Below are 23,444 nucleotides of genomic sequence, written 5' to 3'. Positions count from 1 at the left end.
TACATTAATATTAAAAATACATAAGGTGAAGAGCAGCAGCTTTCTCTCTCTCGGTCTCTCTCCACCCGCCACCCCTTTGCATTTTGTCAGACGAGAAAGCACAGGCCGCCACCACACTGTTGCCCAGCTCGGTCCACACACGCCCCCAGGCCCCCCGCCGCTTCTGGAGACCTCTTCCCGCGTGGCCCATCCCCGAAGGCGAGGCCCCTTAGCGAAGACCTGATGGACTCTCCCCTCCCCCCTTCAGAAGGCGGGCATTAATAAATGAAGCCCAAGCTATTTGATAGGGAAGGGGCAGATGGGGGTGGGGGTGGAGAAAGGCCCAGGAGGCACAGGACAACCCGAGGGGCAAAATCTTTTCCCAGCGGAGAAGGAAGTCGCTCTGGCCTTGGGCCTGTGGGAGGCTGGAGGTGCCAGGTGAGGGACACCTAAGCGGCCTTGGATCTGCAGAGCCCGGGGTGCCCCTGCCATTCAGTCTCCAGCGTCTGTGCTGGGCGCCAGGGCGACTTGCCAGACAGGCCTTTCTTTTCCTTCGTGCCTTAATTGGATCTTAGGTGCCAGGCTGGTCCCGGGGGCCTGTTCTGCTTGGGGTGGCAAGGTGGTGGGGGTGACGAAGGCGGCTGGGGGAGATGTTGAGGAGGCGAGAGCAGCGAAGATGGGGTTTGGTGTATTTTTCTCTCCCGTTGCCAGTCACCCCCGCGGCACCAAGGAAAATGTAAATGTGAATGTTCGAGCCTGTTACAGAAAACAATATCCTCTTGCAATAATTTGTACGTCCATCTGTGAGGAGCGGGAGGAGGCAGGGAGAGAGAAAGAGGAGAAAACAAGATGAGCTGAAGCGTCCTCTGGATGGAATTAAGCAGTTATTGAATGTGTTTTAAGCTTCTGTTATTTCCATTCCTCTCGAAATACCTTTTTTTTTTTTCTTTTTGATGAAGCCTGAGCTTCAGACTGATTCCCCAGAACTAAAGTGGGAAGGTGTTTTAATAATCGGTTATCAAGTCTCCAATAACTACCTTATTATTGCCAAACGCATCCAGGTTTGGGCAGCCAGATGAACCCCAGTGAGGCGCTCTCTGTTGTTTCATCCAGCGTGCCAGCATCTGTGTTGCCTGCATTTGCATTTTTACTGTGCAAAAGAACAAGCTTCCCCGGCACTAAAATTCCTGTTTTCTAAAAGCCAAAATAATGGGTTGCATTGATTTTTTCATTTCCCACCCCAACCTCTTGGATGGGGACTCCTGGTTCCTCTCTCTTGAGAAGACCAAATTAAAAGGCTTCGTCAAACCATTAAGAAAAATCTCTAACACTCTGTTCAGAGTCTAATTAAAGGCGGGAGGGGGGGGCACTCAGCGAGTGTGTTTTTAAAATCTCGACCTGGCAAACACAACTTTGGGAAGCAGGTGAAGGACCCATGAGCATTGGGGAGAGGGTAGGTAGGCAGAGAAGCCCTGGGTGCCTGGATAACACAGGGGGAGAATGGGGTTGTCATGATGCCTGACAAACCTTTCAGATGTTTCGTATTTCTGGGCATCAAAGTCAGCTGCCTTGAATGTATTTCTGCAGCAGACTGGGGAGCTCAATTAGAAACAAAAAGCAAGTAAGCAGTTGACCCAAAGGCAGCGCTTACGTTGAGCAGATCCCAGGAGACTGGCTGAAGAGGCTTATTTTTCTCAGATTGAGGAATGAAGAGGAGGTGGGCAAGCAAATGGCGGCAGGGGTGGGGGTTGGCCCAGCCATGCTTTGCTAAAGCAGCAAGCCCATCCCCACCAACAGGGTGACTAGGAGTGTCCAGACACAGGGTAACTCTGTTGGCTTTTAACAGAGGGGTGCAGACTTCGTGGCCCCCTGACCTTCTCCTGGTCTTTGGAGATTCCATCCTTGTGACTTGCTTGGTCCCCTGCTTAGCCTGATGAAGGATGATTTTATTTATGGATGAGTTGAAGGGAGGGTGGATGTTCAGAGAGCTTTCTTTTCTTTTTATTTTCAGGGGAGTGGGTACCAGACTGGGAGAGATTCTCCCCTCCCATGTGATCCTGGAGGAGGTGTTTCTTGGGGGCAATGGAAGCAGTCAAGAAAAGCCCCCCACTTCCAAAGTGCTTTCTCAGCCCCTAGCTCAGTAGATTCTAGCCACCATCCAGGTGCCTGAATGGGGTGAGCCACAGGCAGCAGACATGGCAGGGTGCCAGGGACCCAAGGGCAGGCCCTGGATTTGCATGTAATTTGCATATAGATTTGCATGCTCACCTCGCCAGGCCAGGAGCCTTGGGTAGCATCTTGATAGCATCTTGATCTTGGCCTCAGTAGAAGCCAGGCAGTGACTTCTTTCCTTGGGTGGAGTGGGAGTGGGGCAAGAGTGTGGAGAAGGAGGGTGTTTTCAGGGGTGCTTCTTTCTTCCAAGTTTTAGCCCCCCAGGGGTTTAGCACTGAGTCCTCCTCCTGGCAAGGCAGACCCTCTAGCTTGCAACGGGGATGGAATGTGTGGCAGTGGCAGAGATGCCTGAAGGCGGACCAGACTTGGGCTGTGGGTTGTCCCACCTGAGCTGCAGAAAGGAGAGAGGGGCGCACCAGCCATGGGAATCCAGCGCCAACATTCGCCTTCTGGTGTGCGCACCCTCAGGATGGAGGCAGCTTAGGGCTGTGGTCAGTAGGTGGAGAAGCTGCAGCTGATGGGCAGGGAATATCAAGTGAGACAAAATGCCCTTTCACCCTCTTGGTTTGTCAGTGTCCAGTCTGGGAGGGGGTTGTGGCCTCTGAGAGGAAGAGGCCCCCGCTTCTTCTCCCTTCGTTAAGGTGCCTGCTGTCACATGCAGCGGTTGGAGTGGGGGGCAGTAGGAAGGCAGGCGCTGTGGTCAGAGGACTGATGAATAAAGAGCTGGGAGTAATGCTTGAAGAGCCAACAGTTTGTGGCAGCTACTGTGCTCCTTCCCAGAGAGCCAGCTGGGATGTCCAAGGTAGGGAGGTGGCTTCGAGAATTATTTTGTCTGCACCTCCAGGGCCTTGGGCAAACCCACCCTGGCAGGTGCAGCTCCAAGGCCTCCCAGAGTGCTTTTCTGCACATCTAATGATCTGGGAGGGGCTTCCCAGGTGGCTCAGTGGTAAAGAATGTGCCTGCCATCGCAGGAGATGAGGTTCGATTCCTGGGTTGGGAAGTTGGGAAGATCCCCTGGAGGAGGAAATGGCAACCCACTCCAGTATTCTTGCCTGGAGAATCCCATGGACAGAGGAGCCTGGCAGGCTGCAGTTGTGGGGTTGCAAAGAGTCAGACGCTGGCAGTGATCTGGGAGGGCTCTGGTCCCACAGATATTTCTGAAGAATGTGGGGGTGTAGCCTCAGGGGATGGCTAGAGGGAGAGAAGGCCAGTGGGCAGAGCTTCAAGCTCCCCTCCCTCAATTCTTCCAACCAGAGCATTTTGTATATTAGAATTGTAAAGAAAAATGAGATTGCAACTTGATGGTGTCGTGGATATTCTGAGTCAAGGCAAACCCTTCATTCACATCCTGGTTCTGCCCTTAATAGGGGACATTTGGCCTCTGAGCCTTACTTTCTCCAGCTCTGAAATGGGATTAAAGGAGATGATGTATACAGCATAGCTAGAATATAGCTGATTCTCAATAAAGCTTAGATCTCTTCTTTTTTTCTGGACTACTCACTCCCACCCCACCACTGCTGTTCTTTAGTCACTAAGTCAAGTCTGACTCTTCTGTAGCCCGCCAGGCTCCTCTGTCCATGAGATTTCTCAGCTAAGAATACTGGAGTGGGTTGCCATTTCCTTCTCCAGGGGATCTGGGAATCTTTCCCACCCAGGGATCAAACCCACATCTCCTGCTTGATTATTAGGTTCTGTCAGTTGTACTAATGAGCCACAGTTCTGGCCAAGCCAACTGACTTAGACTTTGTAGCAGTAAGAAGACTGAGTGGTGTCCAGGGCAGGGAACGTCACAGCCTCCTCCTATCATCTATCAGTTGGGTAGCCGGGAGGATCCATCCTCAGCCAGGTAGCTGGGGCCATGCAGGCACCTGGGTTTCCCTAGGAGACGGGTGTCCAGCACACTCCCATTCCCCAGCCACAACTACTGGCAGCTGTGGAAAAGGTGAGGGCACAGGTGGGCTCCAGATTTGGATTTGAGGGTGAGGCAAAGGCCAGTCTCATATTTGCCTGAGGAAGGTTGGGGTTGGCTGATAAATCTCGACTGTGATTGGACAGAGTAAGAACTAGCCTGGATTTAATGCCATGCTGCTGCTGCTAAGTAGCTTCAGTCGTGTCCGACTCTTTGCGACCCCGGAGACGGCAGCCCACCAGGCTCCCCTGTCCCTGGGATTCTCCAGGCAAGAACACTGGAGTGGGTCGCCATTTCCTTCTCCAATGCATGAAAGTGAAAAGTGAAAGTGAAGTTGCTCAGTCGTGTCTGACTCCTAGCGACCCCATGGACTGCAGCCTTCCAGGCTCCTCCTTCCATGGGATTTGCCAGGCAATAAACCTGTGTAAATGTGCTGCTCAGGGTGAGCACCTCCCCCTCCACCTTGTAGCTGGATGGATTTCGCTGTTTTCAGGTAGTTTCATGTAGAGAGAACACAACTGACAGCTCTAGACCTTGGGGATCCCCAGACCACTCCTCCCTCCATAACCCATCCAGTCACCAGGAGGCAGCCGGTGAGCCAGAGGTCAGGTGCTGCTCGTGGCAGGCTGTGGCCTGCGGGCTCGCGAGTGGGGGTGGTGCTGTGGCACAGCCGGTGTGCCCTGTTTAACAGATGTTTGTCCCACGCTACTTTAGCGTGAATAGCATTAGCCTTGGGCACCACCCCTGCCGTTCAGCTGCCCTCCCCTCATCCGTTCAGCCACCTCCTGCCCCACTTCCCTATGCCCTTGCTCTCCTTGATGCTTGTGTTGACGGTTTCCAAGGTCACCATCTTCATTAAGAACAGTTATTCAAAGGCTAGTTGCATCTGTTACACTCTGTGTGTGTCTGTGAAGAAGCATTAATCGTAAGCCTAGAAAACTATGCTCAGTCTAATTTAGGCACGTTACCTAATAGTTCATGTGCCTCTACTTCCTAATCTGTAAAATGGGCAAAATAATCCCAGTCCTGACCATCCCCCCAGGGTTGGTTGTTATTGCCTGGGCACAGGAAGGATGAAAGCCATACAATTGTAGAGCCTGTGACAATGCCTTGAAAGCTGACGAGGGCCACATATAAACACACGCGTGTGAAAAACCACAGCAGACCAGTTTTAGCCTTATAAATGCTCTGCCGAAACGTGAGGTATAATTACTGTCATCTCATCATTCAGGAACAGCGAAGGTCTCACAGCTATGTGTGGCTGTCTCCCCCTTCCTGGGCGCCCCACATATGGAGAATTTTCTAGCCTTTTCATCAGTGTGGGGAACAGCCAATGTGACCCAGCAGGGCTGGCAACTATCTTCATGGAGCAGTCTTGGCAGATTCCCTGTGGCCCCAGTGCCCCGGGGGTGTGGAAGGAGCTTACCTCTCCTCCATCCCTAGGTGCTTAGATGTCTGTTTACTCCATAGTCCTCTGGACGTTTCCTTGAGGGTATTTTCCCTGCTGGGAATCCATACTTTTGTGTGTGTGTGTGGGAAGGAGAGTAGGCACAGGGTCCCATCTTGTGGGACCTTGTTTGAGGTCCAGGCCCTGAGCTGACTCATTGGAAAAGACTGCGGTGCTGGGAAAGATTGAGGGCAGGAGGAGAAAGGGGTGACAGAGGATGAGATGGTTGGATGGCATCACTGACTCAATGGACATGAGTGTGAGCAGACTCTGGGAAATGGTGGACTGGGCCTGGTGTGCTGCAGTCCATGCGGTCGCGAAGCATCGGATACGACTGAGCGACTGAACAAAAACAGGCCTTGAGAACCCAGCTGAGTCAGGGCCATGGTCACCTTGGATCTGGATCTAGAGTGGCCTCCTGGAGCCCTGGGTGAGGAGGACAGGGGACCTGCCTTGAAGGTGTGACTGCCGTGGGTCCAAGTCTTCCAGGTTGGATGTCACATTCAGAGATGCTGAATTCATCCCCTCATCAGCTGCCTGATCCCCTCTGCGCTTTCCCCCCAGCAGTGTTCTTCCTCTGCTCCAGCACTTCCAGGCACAGGAAACTCCTTCCTTTCAAGGCACCCCATTCCCCGCCAGACGTCTCTGAGTCTACAGAGCTCACCCTTGTGATCAGCCAGTTCTGTCTTGGTCCTGACCTCCTCCTCACTGACTCTTGCTCCTACCTTTTAGGCCACATGGAGGCGGGATCTATGGATCCTCTCCTACTTGGCGACACACAGATGTCCTGCCCACCTGAGCCCTCTCCTCTAGGCAGCCAACCAGCAGCCCTGGCCCCTCTAACGCTCGCTCCTGTGCTGTGGCTTCCTTTCTCCATGATGCCTGCCATGCCTGGGTTGCTGGAGCAGCCAGAACTGCAAGATCGGTGGAGACAGGGCTTGGGTCCCAGCCAGGACTCTGGCCAGCTGTGTATCTGGGAGTGTATGACTCTCTAGGCCTCACTCTCCCCATCTGTAAATGGAGGAGATTGGACAAAATAATCTCTTAAGTCCCTCCAGCGTGAACAATCTAAATCTAGGAATCTCTGGGGACAACTGTGCTGTCTGAGCTGACTCCTGGGAAAGACCTTTCTGGCCATAAGGGGCCTTCTTTTGACAGGCCCTGTCTAGGAGGGGCTGGAAGATTAGAGTCTGTTTGACTGTCAGCTGTTGCTCATAACTCCTCCTGGAGTTCCATATGGAGCTGATGGTGAGGGGCCTTGTAGGTTGAAGGATCTTTACTGGATCTCAGAGCTTTCTGATTGCTGGTTATAGGATCTATGTTTGTGCTAAGAATCCTAAGGGGGAAAGAAAAAAACCCCATGTTTCTGATGGACAGAGGTGGCCACTTGGGCCTTGGGGCATTGCTTCTCATTGGGGTGGTACTGCTTTCTTAGGACTGTTCAGAAGTTGGAGGAGATACTTTGGGGTTGTTATAGTGAGGAGGGTAGGGAGTATATAGTGGGGGTGGGTGGGGAGGGATGATTAGGGATGAAATGTCTGATGCCTGGGGCGGTCCCAAATAATTCAGAATTGTCATCCCCCAGATGGCTCTCGTTCATCAGAAAACCCCCATGTAAGGATGATCACATCTTGGAGACATTCTGAGAGTAGAATGCAATGCTCCCGTAGAGAAACACAGCTGGTGGGTGTAAGGTCATTTGGAAATGCTGCTCTGCCAGCCCTGGCTGTGCTGCTGAGGAAATTACTTGATCTCTCGAAGACCCTGTTGTCTCAGCTGTAAAATGGGGTCTTGGGCAGTAGCTCCATTAGAGGGTGCTTATAGCGATTAAATGCACCATAATGCAAGGAAGGGGCTTCTCACAGCACCTGGCACACAATAAATGCTAAAAAAAAAAAAAAGCAACGGTGACCATGATGATGGTGAGTATAGACATGAAGCAGGTATGCCAGGTTTGGGGACGGAGGGTATGGGACTTGGTCCCAGCTGCACCATCCTGTCCCAGAAAAGTATCAATGCTCGGATGCTGTCCGGGGAGACTGGCCCTTCTCCGCCTCAGGGGCTAAGCTCAGGTTGTCTCCAAAGTGTGAATACAGCATGGGGGGCTTTCCGACGGTGGGCTGGACCTTGTCTCTCTGGTCCTTGCCTGAGTTTTGGATAGACATGGTGATTAAGCTGAGGCCCCATTGGTTGATCCTCTCTGAGATCTGTTTTTCCAACTATGGAACAAGAACAGAGTGAAGTCAAATGATACATCTCTTTTATGAAAACCTTTGTGTGGAGCTGCAGCGGAGTAATCAACCTTGCAAATTAATCCAAGAAACCTCAAGGGGCCACATCTGCATTAAAACAACAGCTCTGCGTGAGGCCGGAGGAGCTGCGGCAGATGTGGGTATGGCAATGGCCTGTCTGTCGATCACACCGTTATTATTTTATTAACTTGATCGCCAAATTAAGGAAATTAATGCAGGGCTAAGATATTGTCAGCCAAGCCCAGGAGAACGGCCTGTTGTTGGGAGAGTGGGTAGAAATCCAGTATGGCAGATCTATGGAGCATTATTGTGAGTGTAGACAGAGGACCACCTGCCTCAGAAATGGAGTTCCCTGGCCCTTTAACAGACGTGGTGGATCTGGTATCTAAGGATGCGCATGGTAACAAGCTCTCCAGGTGGTTCTGACACACAATAATGTTGGAGATACTGTCTGAAGTTGTCACCGTCATCATCATTGTTGGTGAGCGGTAAGTATTTGCTGAGGGATATTTATTCCACAAATACTTCCTGTCTGCTCACTCTCATGATAATACTTACAACAGCAGTGAACACTTAGGTGGTTACCTATACCACTTACATATTAACTCGTCTAATTCTAACAACCCCTGAAGTAGATATGGTCACCCCCATAATATAGATGAGAAAACCAAGGAGCAGAGAGAGGTGAGGTCATCTTGCCTGAGGTTACATTGCTTGTCAGGGGGGAGAGCAAAGGGCATCAGAGTCTGGGTGTTTAACCTCTGTGCTACGCGCCTGGTGCTGTGCTCGGCCCAGGGGACGGAGTGGTGACCGAGACAGCTCACAGTCCTGCAGGGAAGCCCTGCCCACTCCTCCTCTCCCCGCTCCTGTCCAGCCCCACTGCCTGTGCCCAGGTCTGGATACCCCTTGGGGGTTCTTGTCCATCTCTGGGTGTAGGGGGTGGCAGGCGGTAGGGGCCCCAGCATCAGCAGATGCTCCTGGATGAAATATGCAGTGAAAGAGATGGGTAAATATTGTAAAGGAAGAGAAAAAAACTAATGACACTTCTTCCGGTGGAGGTGGTGAGGCGTTAATATGTCAGTCCCCTCAGGTTGTCATTTATGATGATTGGAGATGATGACATGGGGACCATTCAGTGTGCACCTGGGAGGAAGCCTCAGCTGGCCAGACACCTCCATCCCAAGTCAGGCAGGTGGGGTGGGGGCCCCTGGGTGTCGACTGCACGCATGTCGAGTTTCCTTCGTCAAACTAATCCCGGTGGCCAGACAGCACAGGGCAGGAGGACGAGTTGATATGATGGATATTTAGGTTTCAGGGGTGACCCTGGGGCAGCCCAAATGCCTGGGGGCGATTTCTGGTTTAAAAATATTGCCGTGCTATTTCTACACTTCTAATCTCCCAGCCATTTGGAGCCTGTTTTATGAAATGCGGCATCGGGGTGGTGCTCAATGTTAACCGGCGGAGAAGATTAAATGGGTTTAAGTATGGGCGTCTGTCACATCACAACCAAGCCCATAACTTCCATTTTCTATTAAAAATCCATTTCCCCCTTTGACCAGAAAAAGCTTTGCTGTTGATCTGATCTCTCTCTCTTTATTTATGAAGTGTTTCCCCCTCCTCTCATTCTCTCTGTAAATCTGCCTGGTTCTGTCGGCAGAGGAAAGAAAGAGCTGGGGGAGATGGCTGAGATTTAAGGGGAAAGTCGGAGTTTCCTGTCCAAGGATTTGCTTTCCAAATTAGGACCGGCTTCCAGAGGAGAAATGAAAGAGAGAATTCTCATAAGGCCTCAAACTCTGAACTCTTCAGCGTCATGTTTCAAAAAATCTCAGGCTTGGGAGCCAGGCAGACCTTGACTGAGGGTTGGCTTGGTGGCCTCCTGGCTCTACTGTCTTTTTCCTCACTTGCAGGATGAGACTTGGGTCTCCCAGGTGGCTCAGTGGTAAAGAACCCACCTGCCAGTGCAGGAGATGGGGATTCGATCCCTGGGTCAGGAGGAGCCCCTGGAGGAGGAAATGGCAGCCTGCTCCAGGATTCTTGCCTGGGAAATCCCATGGACAGAGGAGCATGGCGGGCTCCAGTCTGGGGGGCTGCAAAGAGTTGGGCACGACTAAGTGACAATGTGCACGTGAGATGAGATCCACAGGGCCCACCTTGGACATCTGCGTGGGCATTCCATGAGAAAATGGGCATTCCGTGAGAAAATGCCCCTGAAGCACACAGTAGGCACTCAATCAGTGTTAGTCTCCTTTCTTTTGAGAACTGTGTACCATCAGCCAGAGGGAGCCTTCAGGGGAGTAGTGTACAGCCAAAATGAAATTAGAGAAAGGGCTGTGAGCCCTTCTGCAGACTCTGCCCTGGGTAAAGGGTTAACCCTTTCCTGCTCCTGTCTCCTGTGCAGGCTCTTGAATGGTGGTGGTGGTGGGGAGGGGGCGGGAACGTTCTCTGGAGTTTGATGCTTTTCACCACACCTAGGGTCCTGTTGAGCACATGGCTGGTGCTGGGTAAAGACCTGCTGAAGGAGTGTCTCCTGGCCCCAAGTCAGGAAGGACCTGGGAGAGGAGATTGTTGGAGGGCGCAGGAGTCGCCCGCAAATGCAGAGCTGCAGAGGGGAGCTGGGCCCCGGCCACCCTTTGCTGTATCTTTCATCTCCCTGGTCTTCTCGGAGAATCTCTGGGACTCCCATCCCTCCTGGTCCTGCATCCTCATTATGTGGAACCATTTCACATTCTGTCTCACCTGGAGGACAGGTAAGGTGGTACAGTCCTCCCCCTTTTGTGAATGAGGACATTGGAGGCTCAGAAAGGCGAAGTGGTTTACCTGAGGTCACACAGCACTTCAGGCATGAGCCCCAGGAGTGAAGACTTATCCCAGGTCTCTGACTATTGTCCCACACTTCTGTGCTCCCCAGAGCTGGCTGGGGCTCTGTCACTGCTCTGAAGATTCAAACAGGAGCCTGAGAAGGAGGGAAAACCAGCACCATCAAATCCTCTCCAGACTGTGAGGTGGGGTCAAGGCCCCCAGGCCCTCGCGACTCCCCTTCCCATGGCTGGTGCCTGAGTGTGCTCATTGCTGCTCACTGTGCCCGCCACCATCTGGGCACGTGGTGGAGACTTGAGGGAGTTGGTGCCTCAGTTTCCCCTTTATAGATTTGCTTACTCCTTTCTCTTGGCAGATGGGGTGAGGCTGAATTAATGTTTATTTAAGGGCTTCTGCATTCTGGGCTGACAGGTGCCTTGTGATGGTAAAATATGAACCCGACGTAAGTGCAAAATGCTATTGTTTTACACCTGAGGGTGATGCTTCATAATGGCAATGCACTGTCAGAGCCGTAAGCAGAAATGAATGGTTTGTCTAATCCTCCCCAGCTCCCCCAGACTCGGAAGACAGCGGCTCATATCCCAGGGTAGGAGAAATATGAGGCTACTCACCTTCTGCTATCAATCTGATGTTTCTTCAGCCCTGACAGGTGGCTGGACAATCCCAGTCCATTCATCAATTACATCCACCCATTTGTAGTTCCTGAGAACCTCACGTCCTTGGCTCTGGCAGGATCCAAGGCCCAGAGGGCAGGAAGGCTGTTGCTATTGTGGCTGATGGTCCTTCCAGAAGCCTGGAGCCAAGGGAAGCCCGGGCCAGGGGTTGTCTCTGCAGGCAGGGATGAGGAGACTAGGAATATGTATTTAGGGTAGGTTTGGGAGGGAAGAAAGGATGGGGAGCGATACCCAACCTGGAAAACCAGATTCTGTGGCTTGATTCCTCTTCTCTTCAGCATGTTTCATACAATAGAGCAGTTTCATTCTCAGGATCTGAAGTCAGGCAAAGTTGGGTCTCGGCCCACCTCCAACACTTACACTCTGGGTTACGCTGTATGAGTTAGTTAACTTCTTGGAGCCTTAATTTCCTTATCTGTGCAATGGGAATATTTCCCAGGTGGCACCTGGTAAAGAATCCACCTGCCAATGCAGGTTTGACCCCTGGGTGGGGAGGATCCCCTGGAGAAGAGGATGGCAACCCCCTCCAGTATTCTTGCCTGGGAAATCCCATGGACAGAGGAGCCTGGCAGACTACAGTCCATGCGGTCACAAAGAGTTGGACACTACTTAGCAACCAAACAACAACCATGGGAATTGTAACCTCACCTGGAGAGTCATGAGGTTAAGTGAGAGAACACCTATAACAGGTCTAGCACCCAGCCCGGCCTGCAGGTAGTGAGATCCGTGGCTGCTAGTGTTACTGCAGTTGGTCTTATCACTGAGGCTGTGTCACACAGATCCTTAAACATTTTCTTACCCGGCCCCTTAAATCAGACAGTTCCTGAGTTCCTCTCTGTCAGAGATCTTTCTCAGTTTCCTAAGTCCATTTGTCAGGCATAATGTAGAGTCTTTCTGTTTCTTGATGGATTTTGGCTTCCAAAACCCATAAAGCTGCCATGGTGAGTGTGTCTGATTAACTAGGTCGTCTCAGGAAGTGCCCAGAACCCCAGAGTGATGCTCCTGTTCCCACAGGCTGAGCGTCGTCTGAAGTGTTGAGTCTGCCAGGGCCCCCTCCCAGGATGTGTGTGTACGCACAGGTGTGCAGATGTATAAATCTTGGTGGTGGTCAGCTGAGTAGGGAAGTTGGTGGCCAGGTGTTTTTTTTTTTTTCCGGAACGGTATAAGCCCCCTCTTTATTGTTGCACTGGTTACCATCATCTGAGGGTTAAGAAATCAGAATCTGGACTCAGATTGCTTCATCTGCATCCTGAGCCCTTGGTTACCAGTCGTGCGATCTTGGGAAAGTCGCTTTAATCTCTCAGTGCCTTAGTTTCCTCATCTGTGAACTGGAATAATAACAGTATCTCCCTCAAAGAGTTGTTGGGAGGATGAAAAGAGGTCATACAAGTAAAGGGCTTACAACAGGGCCCAGCAGGAAGAAGGTGCTTAATGAATAATTGTTGATCAAATATCTGTAAAGAAACCTTTGGAAGGTGAGCAGGCTTCTGGGAATCTGGGGAGAGTGGATCAGAGAAGAAACTTCCTAAGCCATAGCCTGCTTACTTGCGAATGGTATAATTTCATGGCCTTGGAGAACACCCAAGCCCCTGTGAATTGGGGGACAGGCTTCTGAGGGTCCCTTTCCTCTTTCACAGAGCAGACTTGCTCAGTGGAGGCAGTGAGTAGTCCCCTCATCCCGTTGCTCCCCTGTAGCCAATAAGGGTGCAGTGCTGGGTGGGGAAAGCAAATGCATTTGCTGCTAAGAGGATGCCCCTGACACCACAGCAAGGAGCCCAGGGATGTGTTTTCCAGCTCTGCTGCTAATGGCTTCATCACGGCTTTTTATGAGCTGATGTGAATTGCTCTGACCAATGAGCCTTAATGGCCTTCCTCAACTAGCTGCCCGGTATATTCTCCCCGGAGGCTCGCTCAGAGTTAAGCTGAGAATATTAATATGGTCTGGATGCAGGCCCTCCCCCTCCTGATAAAGTTGTGGAAATTGAGGTCAAGTTGGGTCCCCTGCAACGTTCTTTAAACAAGCAGTAGAATCGTTTGGTTGCTCCTTGATCTTCCTGGTAGAGAAGGAGTGGCTTCCAGCTGGAGACCTGGGACTGGGCCCCTCTTCCTCTGGGTTTGCCTCCACCTGCTGAGAGGTGGCCCTTCCTAAGGAGGCAGGCTGCTTGGTAGGGAGGGAAGGTCCTGATTCCATCAGGCAGGGCTGTTACCCACAACGGCAGGCGAGACCGAGGTCCTGTGCTGGGCTGAGTGTTGCAGACAGCTGTCCTCCTTGTCAGGCGGCCTTGACGTTGTCAGGTAGCTGCTGTCGTGAGCATGTTCACCTGTGTGATCGAGTGTTGCAGCGGCGATGTGTCAGAGACTCATGGGGTCTTTGCAGTCTCATGGATCCTCCCTCCATTTCATGAGTGAAGGAACGGATGGTCAGAGAGGGGAAGTATATTCCATAGTCGGTCAGTGTCAGGGATGGTTTTAGAACCTGCGGGAGGTGGTGATATCTCTTATTCCTAAGCTTGGATTGATCTCCTCATGGTGCAACCAATCCTCATCCCATCCCTCGGGACAACACATTTTCCAAATTGAGCTCTGGAGGGGAAAGACGGCTCCCAGCGTCTTCTGCAGTCTTCTCTCATCCGGGCAGCATCCCACGTTGTGAGCCCTTCCTCTTAGAACATGGTCTCAGACCTTTTACCTTGTGGCTCTGGTATGTTAGAAAGTGTGCTAAGATCCTATGTAGAGCACTGGGTTCAGATTCCAATTCTATAGCTTATTAGCTCTGTCATCTCAGGCAAATCACGTAACTGTGCTTAGCCTCCAAAAGGGAATGATAAAAAAGAGGCCATATGTTTTGCCAAAAGTTTTACTTTATTTTAGGTTTGAAGGATTTGTTAACAAAGGAAACCACTCATTACATACAAATACATGACTTCAATATTTAATAGAGAATTATTTAACTTAATTTCAATGTACAGTCATTAAAAGAAAAGAGAAAGAGAAACAGTAGAGAACAGCATGTACAGGTTTCCCTGGTGGCTCAGTGTTAAAGAACCCACCTGGATCAGGGAGACTCCCCTGGAGAAGGAAATGGCCACCTACTCTAGTATTCTTGTCCGGGAAATCCCATGGACAGAGGAGCCTGGTGGGCTGTAGTCCATGAGGTCGCAAAGAGTCAACATGATTTAGCAGCTAAACAGCAATAACAACAGCAGCACTACACCACCAAATTGGGCCCACCAACATTCAGGCTTAAAACGGCATGCTGGGAAGTCCCAAGTAACAGCAATCTGGAGTCCCGATGAGGAAAAGGTCCTGGGCAACGTGTCCGCTCCACAGGTGAGACTACAACTTGCAGGGGGTTCCTGCTTATAATCCTGGGCCACAAACTGATGTCATCATCAGTTTGCACAAAAATGCAGCTCTGGCTCTCCGTTAACCTTTTTTACAACACTGTTTGTTTCACATTGTGAGTCATAAGATTTTGTTAGACCCCCCAAGAGGTTGGCCTGCCCTCCAAGTGCTCAAGAATTCCAAGACCCACACCCTTTCTTACCTAAAATGTTGCCTGACTAGTTGTGTTTCCAGGCAGGCACAGAATCCGGGCAGTGTCCAGGCAGGTCAGAGGCCTGCTCTCCAGCTTCTGAAGCCTGAACAAGACTTCCTCCATTTTAATTTCTGTAACACCGTGCCAGCCCCTCTCAGGATTATGAAGATGGACTGGGGGACTGGGTGTGAACATCTTTGCATCTAATAGGTGCTCAATAAACATCCCGTATCTAAGCAATGTCAGCATCTCTCATACTGTGGATGCCTGGGAGTGGACCATGGCTTTGGACTTGGCTTGGTGTGGAGAATGAGCCGTTTCAACATTTTGCAGTCCCTGTGCTAGGCTGGAAGCATCTGCAGGGTGGGAACTGTCTTTCTCATCCTTGCCAATGCCTGGTGTATAGTCAGTGCTTAGCAGTACTTACTGAATGGCTGGTGCTCCGACGTCTTATGAATGCGTGCCGGCCTTTGCAGGCTTTGTGGACCCTGAGGGTATCCTTAGCTTCACTAACTGGCCTCTCTGCTCTCCTCCTCTCTCCCCTCCCGCAGCCCGCCCTGAAGATGTCGGCACCAGCCTCTACTTTGTAAATGACTCCTTGCAGCAGGTGACCTTCTCCAGCTCCGTGGGGGTGGTGGTGCCCTGCCCGGCCGCGGGCTCCCCCAGCGCGGCCCTTCGATGGTACCTGGCCACGGGGGACGACATCTACGACGTGCCGCACATCCGGCACGTCCATGCCAACGGGACGCTGCAGCTCTACCCCTTCTCCCCCTCCGCCTTCAATAGCTTTATCCACGACAATGACTACTTCTGCACCGCGGAGAACGCTGCCGGCAAGATCCGGAGCCCCAACATCCGCGTCAAAGCAGGTAAAGGACCAGACACGGGCTCCCCTACGTGGCAGGAATGGGGAGCAGGCAGCATCCATTCTGAGGACGAGTATAACAGGGAAGAAGGCAGCCCTTCAAGGAAGGTTGTGTTGTTTAGCTCTGACACTTCTTGTGTGTTCTGAAGGCTTCCTAGGTGGCTCAGGGATAAAGAATCTGCTTGCAGTGCAGGAGCCACAGGAGCCTCAGGTTTGATCCCTGGGTCTGGAATATCCCCTGGAGGAGGAAATGACAACCCACTCCAGTTATGCTTTCCTGGAGAATCCCATGGACACAGGAGTCTGGCGGGCTACAGACCATGGTGTTGCAAACAGTCAGACATGACTGAGCAACTGAGCACTGTGTGTCCTTGGGCAGAGAACACACCTTTCTGAGCCTCAGCTTCCTCACCTGCAAAGCTGGTGTAAGCATCTACCCATTCATCACTATGTGTGTTGGTTCAATGAGAGAACACCTGTTTAAATTAAGTAATGTGTTCATTTTAGTACTCGATTCATGAAAAACATTCAGTAACTTCAAAAAAAAAAAACCCTTTATTGAAATAGAATATATAAAAAGAAATGTGCCTAAGTATATAGATTGATGAATTTTCACCAAGTTTAATATCCAGATGATGGTATCAGCATTTCAGAAGCCTGTTCGTGCCTTTTTTCAGTCACTCCACCCTTTGGGGAAACCACAGTCCTGACTTCTAACAAGATAGATGCTTGCTGTTGCTGCACTTTTTCTAACTGGAGTCCTATAGCACCTGTTCTCTTGAGTCTTTTGCTCACTGTTGTTTGTAGGGCTTAGCCCTGCTGCTGCTGCTGCTGCTAAGTCACTTCAGTCGTGTCCGACTCTTTGCAACCCCATAGACGGCAGCCCACCAGGCTCCCCCATCCCTGGGATTCTCCAGGCAAGAACACTGGAGTGGGTTGCCATTTCCTTCTCCAATGCATGAAAGTGAAAAGTGAAAGTGAGGTCGCTCAGTCCTGTCCGACTCCCAGCGACCCCATGGACTGTAGCCCACCAGGCTCTTCCATCCATGGGATTTTCCAGGCAAGAGTACAGGGTTTAGCCCTACTGCTGTGCAAAGTTATTGGTTGTTCATTCTCATTGCCGTGGAGTCTCGTCTGACCATCCTGCACTTTACCTATCCATTCCACTGCTGATGGACATCTGACTATAAGGTGTCTCATGAGGACAGACATTTAGGTAAAATCCATGATGGAAAACTTAGCAGTGAAGGATTTTGGTCTTGGGAAGAGTTGACGGAGGCAAGGAAGTGAGGGCTTTTCAACTGGTCTCTTTATAGAAACTAGAAAGTCTCATTTCTCTTTGTTAGGTCTGGAGACAAGACAGTGGCTTAGATTAGCCAGTCTCTACTAGGATGTCATGATATGCTGGTGTGTTCTAATCCATTGTGCAGTGTGCCGGAAATAGTAATAAAACACTGAGGTTTCGTGAATGATTCTTAGGCATTTTGGGTGGGAGAGGACAGGTAGTGTTCTAGCTAGCCCATTACAATGGCCCCCAGCCTTAGGTGCACCATATTTCCTGGTGATTGTTTTGGGCAGCAGAGAGAGGTTTTCAGGGAAGTCTTCTGGATCTGCCTGCCTAGGGATGGATCCTGCTCTGACTTCCTGGCCTAGCAAAGAGTCAGCCCCTCAAGAAAAGTTGTTTTATTCTTGGGACTCTTAGCAACTTACCTTAGGTGCAAAACACACCTTTCTGAGCCTCAGCTTTGCCTCTGCAAAGCTAATTGCCAGCACCTACCCCATTCGTAGGGCTTCCCTGCTGGCTCAAAGCTTAAAAGCGTCTGCCCGCAATGCGGGAGAGCCGGGTTCGATCCCTGGGTCTGATCCCTGGGTCGGGAAGATCCCCTGGAGAAGGAAATGGCAACCCACTTCAGTATTCTTGCCTGGAGAATTCCATGGACAGAGGAGCCTGGTGGGCTACAGTCTGTGGGGTTGTAAAGAGTCGGACACAACTGAGCGAATTCACTTCACTTCACCCCATTCATCACTGTGTGATGGTCCAGTGAGACAATGCTCAGTTGCATTGAGATCCTTCTGCCTTACAGCAGCCTCTCACATGTACGAAGTTCCAAGTAGTAGGAAATGGGTGTATACAGGGGGTGAGCTGGGTTGACAGTTTTCAATTAAAGAGCTGATCTTTACCCCATTGGTCTTTCCAAGTGGCTCAGTGGTAAAGAATCCGCCTGCCAATGCAGGAGATGTAAGAGATGTAGGTTTGATCCCTGGATTGGGAAGATGATCCCCTGGAGGAGGAAATGGCAGCCTGCACCAGTGTTCTTGCCTGGAAAATTCCATGGACAGAGGAGCCTGCTGGGCTACAGTCCATGAGACCACAAAGAGTTAGATACGACCAAGTAACTGAGCGCAGACTTCATCCTGCTGGTTTGTTTAGAGGAAGAGTCTGAGCTCTCAGCACCCCAGGGCCATGCTTAGCTATCTCCTCTGGGGCTCCACGTGGACCCTCTCTTTGGGGCCAGTACTCTTCCCCTAAGAGGGCCCAGGTGCTGGACTGGGAGCCCTGAGGCCATGGTTTGGAGGCCTGTTCTGGCCTCCACAGCCTGGAGGATTGAGCTAACAGCAAGCGATGCCCTATTTCCTGTTTACCTGAATGTTACTGGGTTAGATGTCAGTTTTCACAATAATCCTGTCTGGTGTTTCTTACAGTGAGGTGTCTAAGACAAAGGTTAAGCCACTTGCCCAAGGTCATCTCACCAGTTGATCCCAGAGGTGTAGCTGTAATGACAAGCAGCACTGCTTTAGTATTTTCCATGTGCCAGGCCTGCTCTATGCTGCTGGTATTGTTTCCTTTTATGAATGAGGAGAGGCTTCAGAATGATCATTAGCTCTTGTCCAGGGTTACAGCGCTGCTCAGAGATGGCGGCAGGGGTGGCTTGTTTGATGCTGCTAGCCATGGGCCTCTGCTAGCCATGGGCCTCTGCTGGCCCTGGGGGACTGCCCCAGCCCTTCCCCCTCCTCTCTGCTCCCTCTCTTTAGTCTCTCTGTGCTCTCCTCACATCCGCAGGCAGTGCCACGTCCAGCGCACAGAAGGGCGGGGGGACCATAGCCCCACAGAGCTGGGGGTGCCTCCCTCCACGCCACTCTCCTCCATTTCAACTGTGCGTCTTCCCATCACAGCCACGGGGAGGGAAAGAAAAAAGGCCAGGAGAGGACTGGACGGGGCTGGCCTGATGGGAAACGCAGCCAATTAAGAAGCTCTTGATGAAGCCACAGGGGCTGCAGGTGCACAGCCGGAGGGGTTGCTGGGCCCTGAGCATCACCCTGGCAACCATGGCAGGGAGAGCAGGAGGGCACGCTGCCCAGGTGCCTGCTGAGGGACAAGGTCGGGAGGCAGTGGGGCTCTGGCTGTACCAGCTCTGCTTGGCAGAGGAGACATGGAAGGATGGAGAAGGGCCCTGGGGAGAGGCCAAGCAGGGGAGGATCAGAGAGAGGCAGAGGCGGGCCCCTCAGCTCTACCCCAAGGCTGGTCCAGCCCACCCAGGGACCCGGACAGGCAGAGCACCTGCAGGTGACCGTGCCCCAGAAACCAGCCCTGGGACCGAGGCAGGAGGCCTCCACTGCACACGGTGCAGCAGGGGTCATCTGAAGGCAGGACCAGGATTGGAGGTCAGGCTGTAGGTGGTGTCAGGTCAGGAGAGAGAGCAGCAAGGTGCTTCTTTTGGGAGAATCTTGGAGATTGCCCATGTCACTGGCGTTCCACATTTTCAGAGATCTTCACTGTTTCAAATATTCTCTCTCATTGTTCTTATAAACCCCTGAGCCTTACAGAAAGTTGTGCATGTTAACTACGTTTTCCCAGGCTGCCTTTCACTTTGAAGTGGCATACAGAAACATCTGTTGTTAGATCGTGTCTCACGGTTCTTGTTTCGGCATGTGATGGTCACCGGGCCCCAAACCGTTACCACCCTGGGTCCGGGAATAACATAGAAAGTTGAGTGTGGTTTCCTTAGAGGCGTTCTTGTACTTTTCCTTATAAAGCACACATCCCCTTATTGAAATGATCCTATTGCAGGGTGGAGGTGCTGCCCTCCAGGCCTGTGCAACCTAATGCACTTTGTTAAAACTCACCAAAACTGGAAAGGCTAGAAGGTGGAGTTACGGTCTTGTAGAGGGAGGCTGGGTGTTTCTGAGGGAGAGTGGGGAGTGGAGGAGGTTGCTGGACAAGGCAGGAATGAGTTCCCTGGCAGGAACTTTTGGGTGGGCCAGGTGGGATGTGGGAGAAGAAGTGATGGTGGGTGAGGCCTGGGGCGCTGAGAATTGGCTTTCTCAGGTCCCCCACCCTGTCCCAGCCCAGCCTGTGACACCCTCTTCTTTCCGCCCTGCAATCTGTCTGCAGTTTTCAGGGAACCCTACACCGTCCGGGTGGAGGATCAAAGGTCGATGCGTGGTAGCGTGGCCGTCTTCAAGTGCCTCATCCCCTCTTCAGTGCAGGAATACGTTAGCGTTGTGTCCTGGGAGAAAGACACAGTCGCCATCGTCCCAGGTAAGAAAGGACCGGGGCGCTGCACAGGCAAGGGCGCAGAGGTGGGGTGCAAAATCAGAGGAGCCGAGTTGGTGGTTGAGCTCACCCAGCTCTTGAGGTTGGTTCTGGCGAGCAGTTTTTATTGTTCTGGTGATGCTTCGGCAAAAAAGTGTCTTCAGTCTTGGCTTGATGCGTCTCCGTGTGAGCTATTGAAAACCCATGTGCCAGTGGCCTGTGTGCGCGAAGGTCCCATAAGACACAGGCTGGTCCTGCTCCCCCGAAGGAGTGGGCTCACCTTCTTTCCTGACCACACTGATGGGTCTGTGATGGCCCATGGCCTTAGGGATGAAAGGCAAGGCTGAAAGACCTTACCTATGAAAGACTGTGGGGAGAGGAGGGATGAGAGGCTGGTATATGGTCCATGTTCCCAGGATTCTCAGGGGACCAGACTTGAGTGAGCATGCATGTGGGACTCTTATTTCATGAGCTAGACGTCCCTTCAGAATCCTAGCTGGCCTCATGCTGTGCCAGGAGTTGGAAAAAGGGGTTAATTCTGTGTTGTAGGGTCTCTTTGTTACAGGCACTGTGATTGCAGTCCCTTCATTGCTGGTTCCTTTTCCCTATGCAGAGTTGTCCCTTCCACAGGAAAACAGGTCTGGAAACCCCAAGAGAGGACCTCAGATCCTCAGAATACCTCCAGGCCTCCAGTTACAAAACCGTGGGGTTTTTCCATTGCTCCAACATTTCTCCCTGCATTGCTGTACATTGCAGAGGCCCTGCCACTTTTTCTTCCTTTCTCCATCAAGGGCCTTGGTTTTCCTTTCTGTCAAATGGAGGCACTTGACCAGATTGCTCGCTGAGTGCCCCTCCAGCACTGAGGGCTCATCTCTGGTGTATAGGAAATGGTTCTAGTTGCTTGAGTTCTGCAGGTGAGTTGGAGAAGACAGACTTCTGTTCATGACACCAGTAAAGCTGGGGTTCCTAATCTTGCTACACAGCTGAAGTCCAGGGGAGCTTTTTGAAAAAACACCAGTGCCTGGGCCCCATCCCAGATCAGAAACTCTAGGGGTAGAACCTGGACATGAGCAGTTTTAAACCTCCTCCTCCTAGAGTGGCTCCAAGGTGAAGCTGGGAGACCAGTGCTTCAGCATCTTGACAGCCAAGGTGGTATGATATTTTTTGAGACATTAATTTTTGTTTTGCCTTTGGAACTTTTTCCAGTCCCAAGCCAATGGGCAGGCCATTATATCTCCTGGTCTCAGATCTTGTACAGGAATCAGAAACTACTTGATGATATCTGGTCTTCCTGCCTTTTGTAAAACCATAAGTGAACAGAAAAGATTAGGATGGGTGTTCTGGCTGAGGAGGAGAGCCTCCGAGGGCAGTGAACAAGCAGGAGACAGATGCCAGAGGCAGGGTGGTGCTGTGGGCTGCTCAGTGGGTATGGCTGGAGGAAGTGGCTGGACTTCACAGGGTCCGCTGTGGGTGGCTCCATGGGGTCTGAGACTGAGGATAGGGTTCTTATATTCAAAGGAGGCATAAAGTACACAGCCTTTGACCCAGAGTGTTGATGCAGGCAGGGACAACAGGCTGGTGAGCACCAGAAGGACCCTGGACCTTGGTGCCTCCTGGGGGAAGCCCCAGTAAGGATGGAGATTGAATGTCCTGTCTCTCCAGTAGTCACATGGAAGGATGATCTAAAGAATATAAAGAAATGTGGTATTTTCTCATAGACATGAATTTATAGACCAAGAATTATATTCATTAAGATAATAATAATTTTTGAGTGTTTACTATATGCTCAGCACTGGGCTAAGAAACTTTTATATATGACCTCATTTTATTCTCACAAAAAGCCTGTAAGTGTATTTTTTTCCCCTTCACTTTTCTGAAGAGGAAACTGAGGCTCCAAGAAGTAAAGAGACTTTGGGTTATACATCTTATCATGCAGAGGGCAGGGCTGAACCCAGGATAGCCTGTGCCCTGAACCCCACATGGAACTGCCTCCTGGCACCCATACAAATGTATCCAAGAAGAGTTACTCTGAGTACAACAGAGGCTTGTGTGCTGTAAACAAGGGGGATCCTGGCCTCAGGAAGGTGAAAAAGTCAGTGCTGGTATTTGGGAAAGGTTCATAGAACTGAGTGAAGTGTAATGACCAAGAGCTCAGAATCTAGGATCAGACTGCCAGAGCTTGAAACTCAACCCTCTGGGTAACTTTTACCTCCACGGTGGCTCATTTCCCCCAACAATAATAAAATGGGGTGATGATTGACCCACTTCACAAGGATCAAGTAAGAATGAAAGTAGCTCATGTGTCAGATGTTTCAAATACTGCCTGCCACACACCGAGGAAGGGTTGGGACTGTGATGATAATTATAAGGGGACGAGAGCGTTCTCCTCTCTGTCCTGCTGCTTCCTGTTGTGGGGTGTATATTTCTGTGTATCAGGGTCTGTGTGCCCCACCAGACTGTGTTTCCCAAGGGTGGAACCTGGGTTGTTTTCATGCACACACCCCTCTGGCTCCTAACACACCACCTTGCACCGCAGGACAAATGTCCCGTGGATATGTGAAGGGATGATTGGCAGGGTTCTGAAAGAATGTGGGAACTGCATGCACAGAGGCATTGGGATAGGCTGAGCGTGGGGGGCGTGAGGTAGGCAGACGCTCATCGCAGACAGGAGAGACGAAGGTTAACCTGGCTCCTGTGTGGAGGAGCTGGAGGCAGTGAGCTTCCCCCAGGCTCACTGTTGCTGGTGCTTCAGGGCTGTCTTTGATGTCAAGCCTGGGCTGGTGGCCCCAAAGGGCATAATTATCAGGGAAGTGGGCTAGACGCCAGTCTGCTGGGCTTTGTGCACATCGGTTCTACAGACCTCTTCCTTGCCTTGAGCCTCAGAGAAATCCCCCCCCACCCCCTGCCCAGTTCTCCAACTCCACCCAGCATCATTCTAGATCCTCTGTAGCTACGTTTTAGATCCAGGGATGGACTTCCCAAAGCACATGCAGCCAATTAGAACAGCCTCACAGAGGAATTCATGAGAACCAGAAAGAGTAGAGTTTTGCATCCTTCAGGCTCTGTAGATAAAGGGCCAGAACTTGGGTCTACCTGCCCCAGGCTTTAATTTTGGAAAATGCAAATTGCTTATTGATTTTTTCATGAAAACAGGATACTTTGCTATCCATACCACACTGGTGTGTGTGTGTGTGTGTCCATGTGTGTGCGCACGCGCTTCAGCTGGGATGTTGGACAGCGGCTTTTCATGGTGATGG

General features: G+C 51.3%; 1 protein-coding gene across 1 annotated transcript in view; it reads left to right on the top strand.

Moving 5' to 3' along the window:
• Positions 1-23,444, top strand: part of DSCAML1 (DS cell adhesion molecule like 1) — a 361,994-nt gene that overhangs the window by 1,855 nt on the left and 336,695 nt on the right. Inside the window, exons 2-3 of the mRNA XM_069553443.1 lie at positions 15,340-15,657; positions 20,047-20,193. Coding sequence (XP_069409544.1) covers positions 15,340-15,657; positions 20,047-20,193 — 465 coding nt within the window. The remainder of the gene's footprint in view (positions 1-15,339; positions 15,658-20,046; positions 20,194-23,444) is intronic.

Source organism: Ovis canadensis, chromosome 15, assembly GCF_042477335.2.
Source record: "Ovis canadensis isolate MfBH-ARS-UI-01 breed Bighorn chromosome 15, ARS-UI_OviCan_v2, whole genome shotgun sequence".
Lineage (NCBI taxonomy): Eukaryota > Metazoa > Chordata > Mammalia > Artiodactyla > Bovidae > Ovis > Ovis canadensis.
Note: the sequence above shows the minus strand (reverse complement) of the source record. Positions and strands in the feature narration are given on the sequence as shown.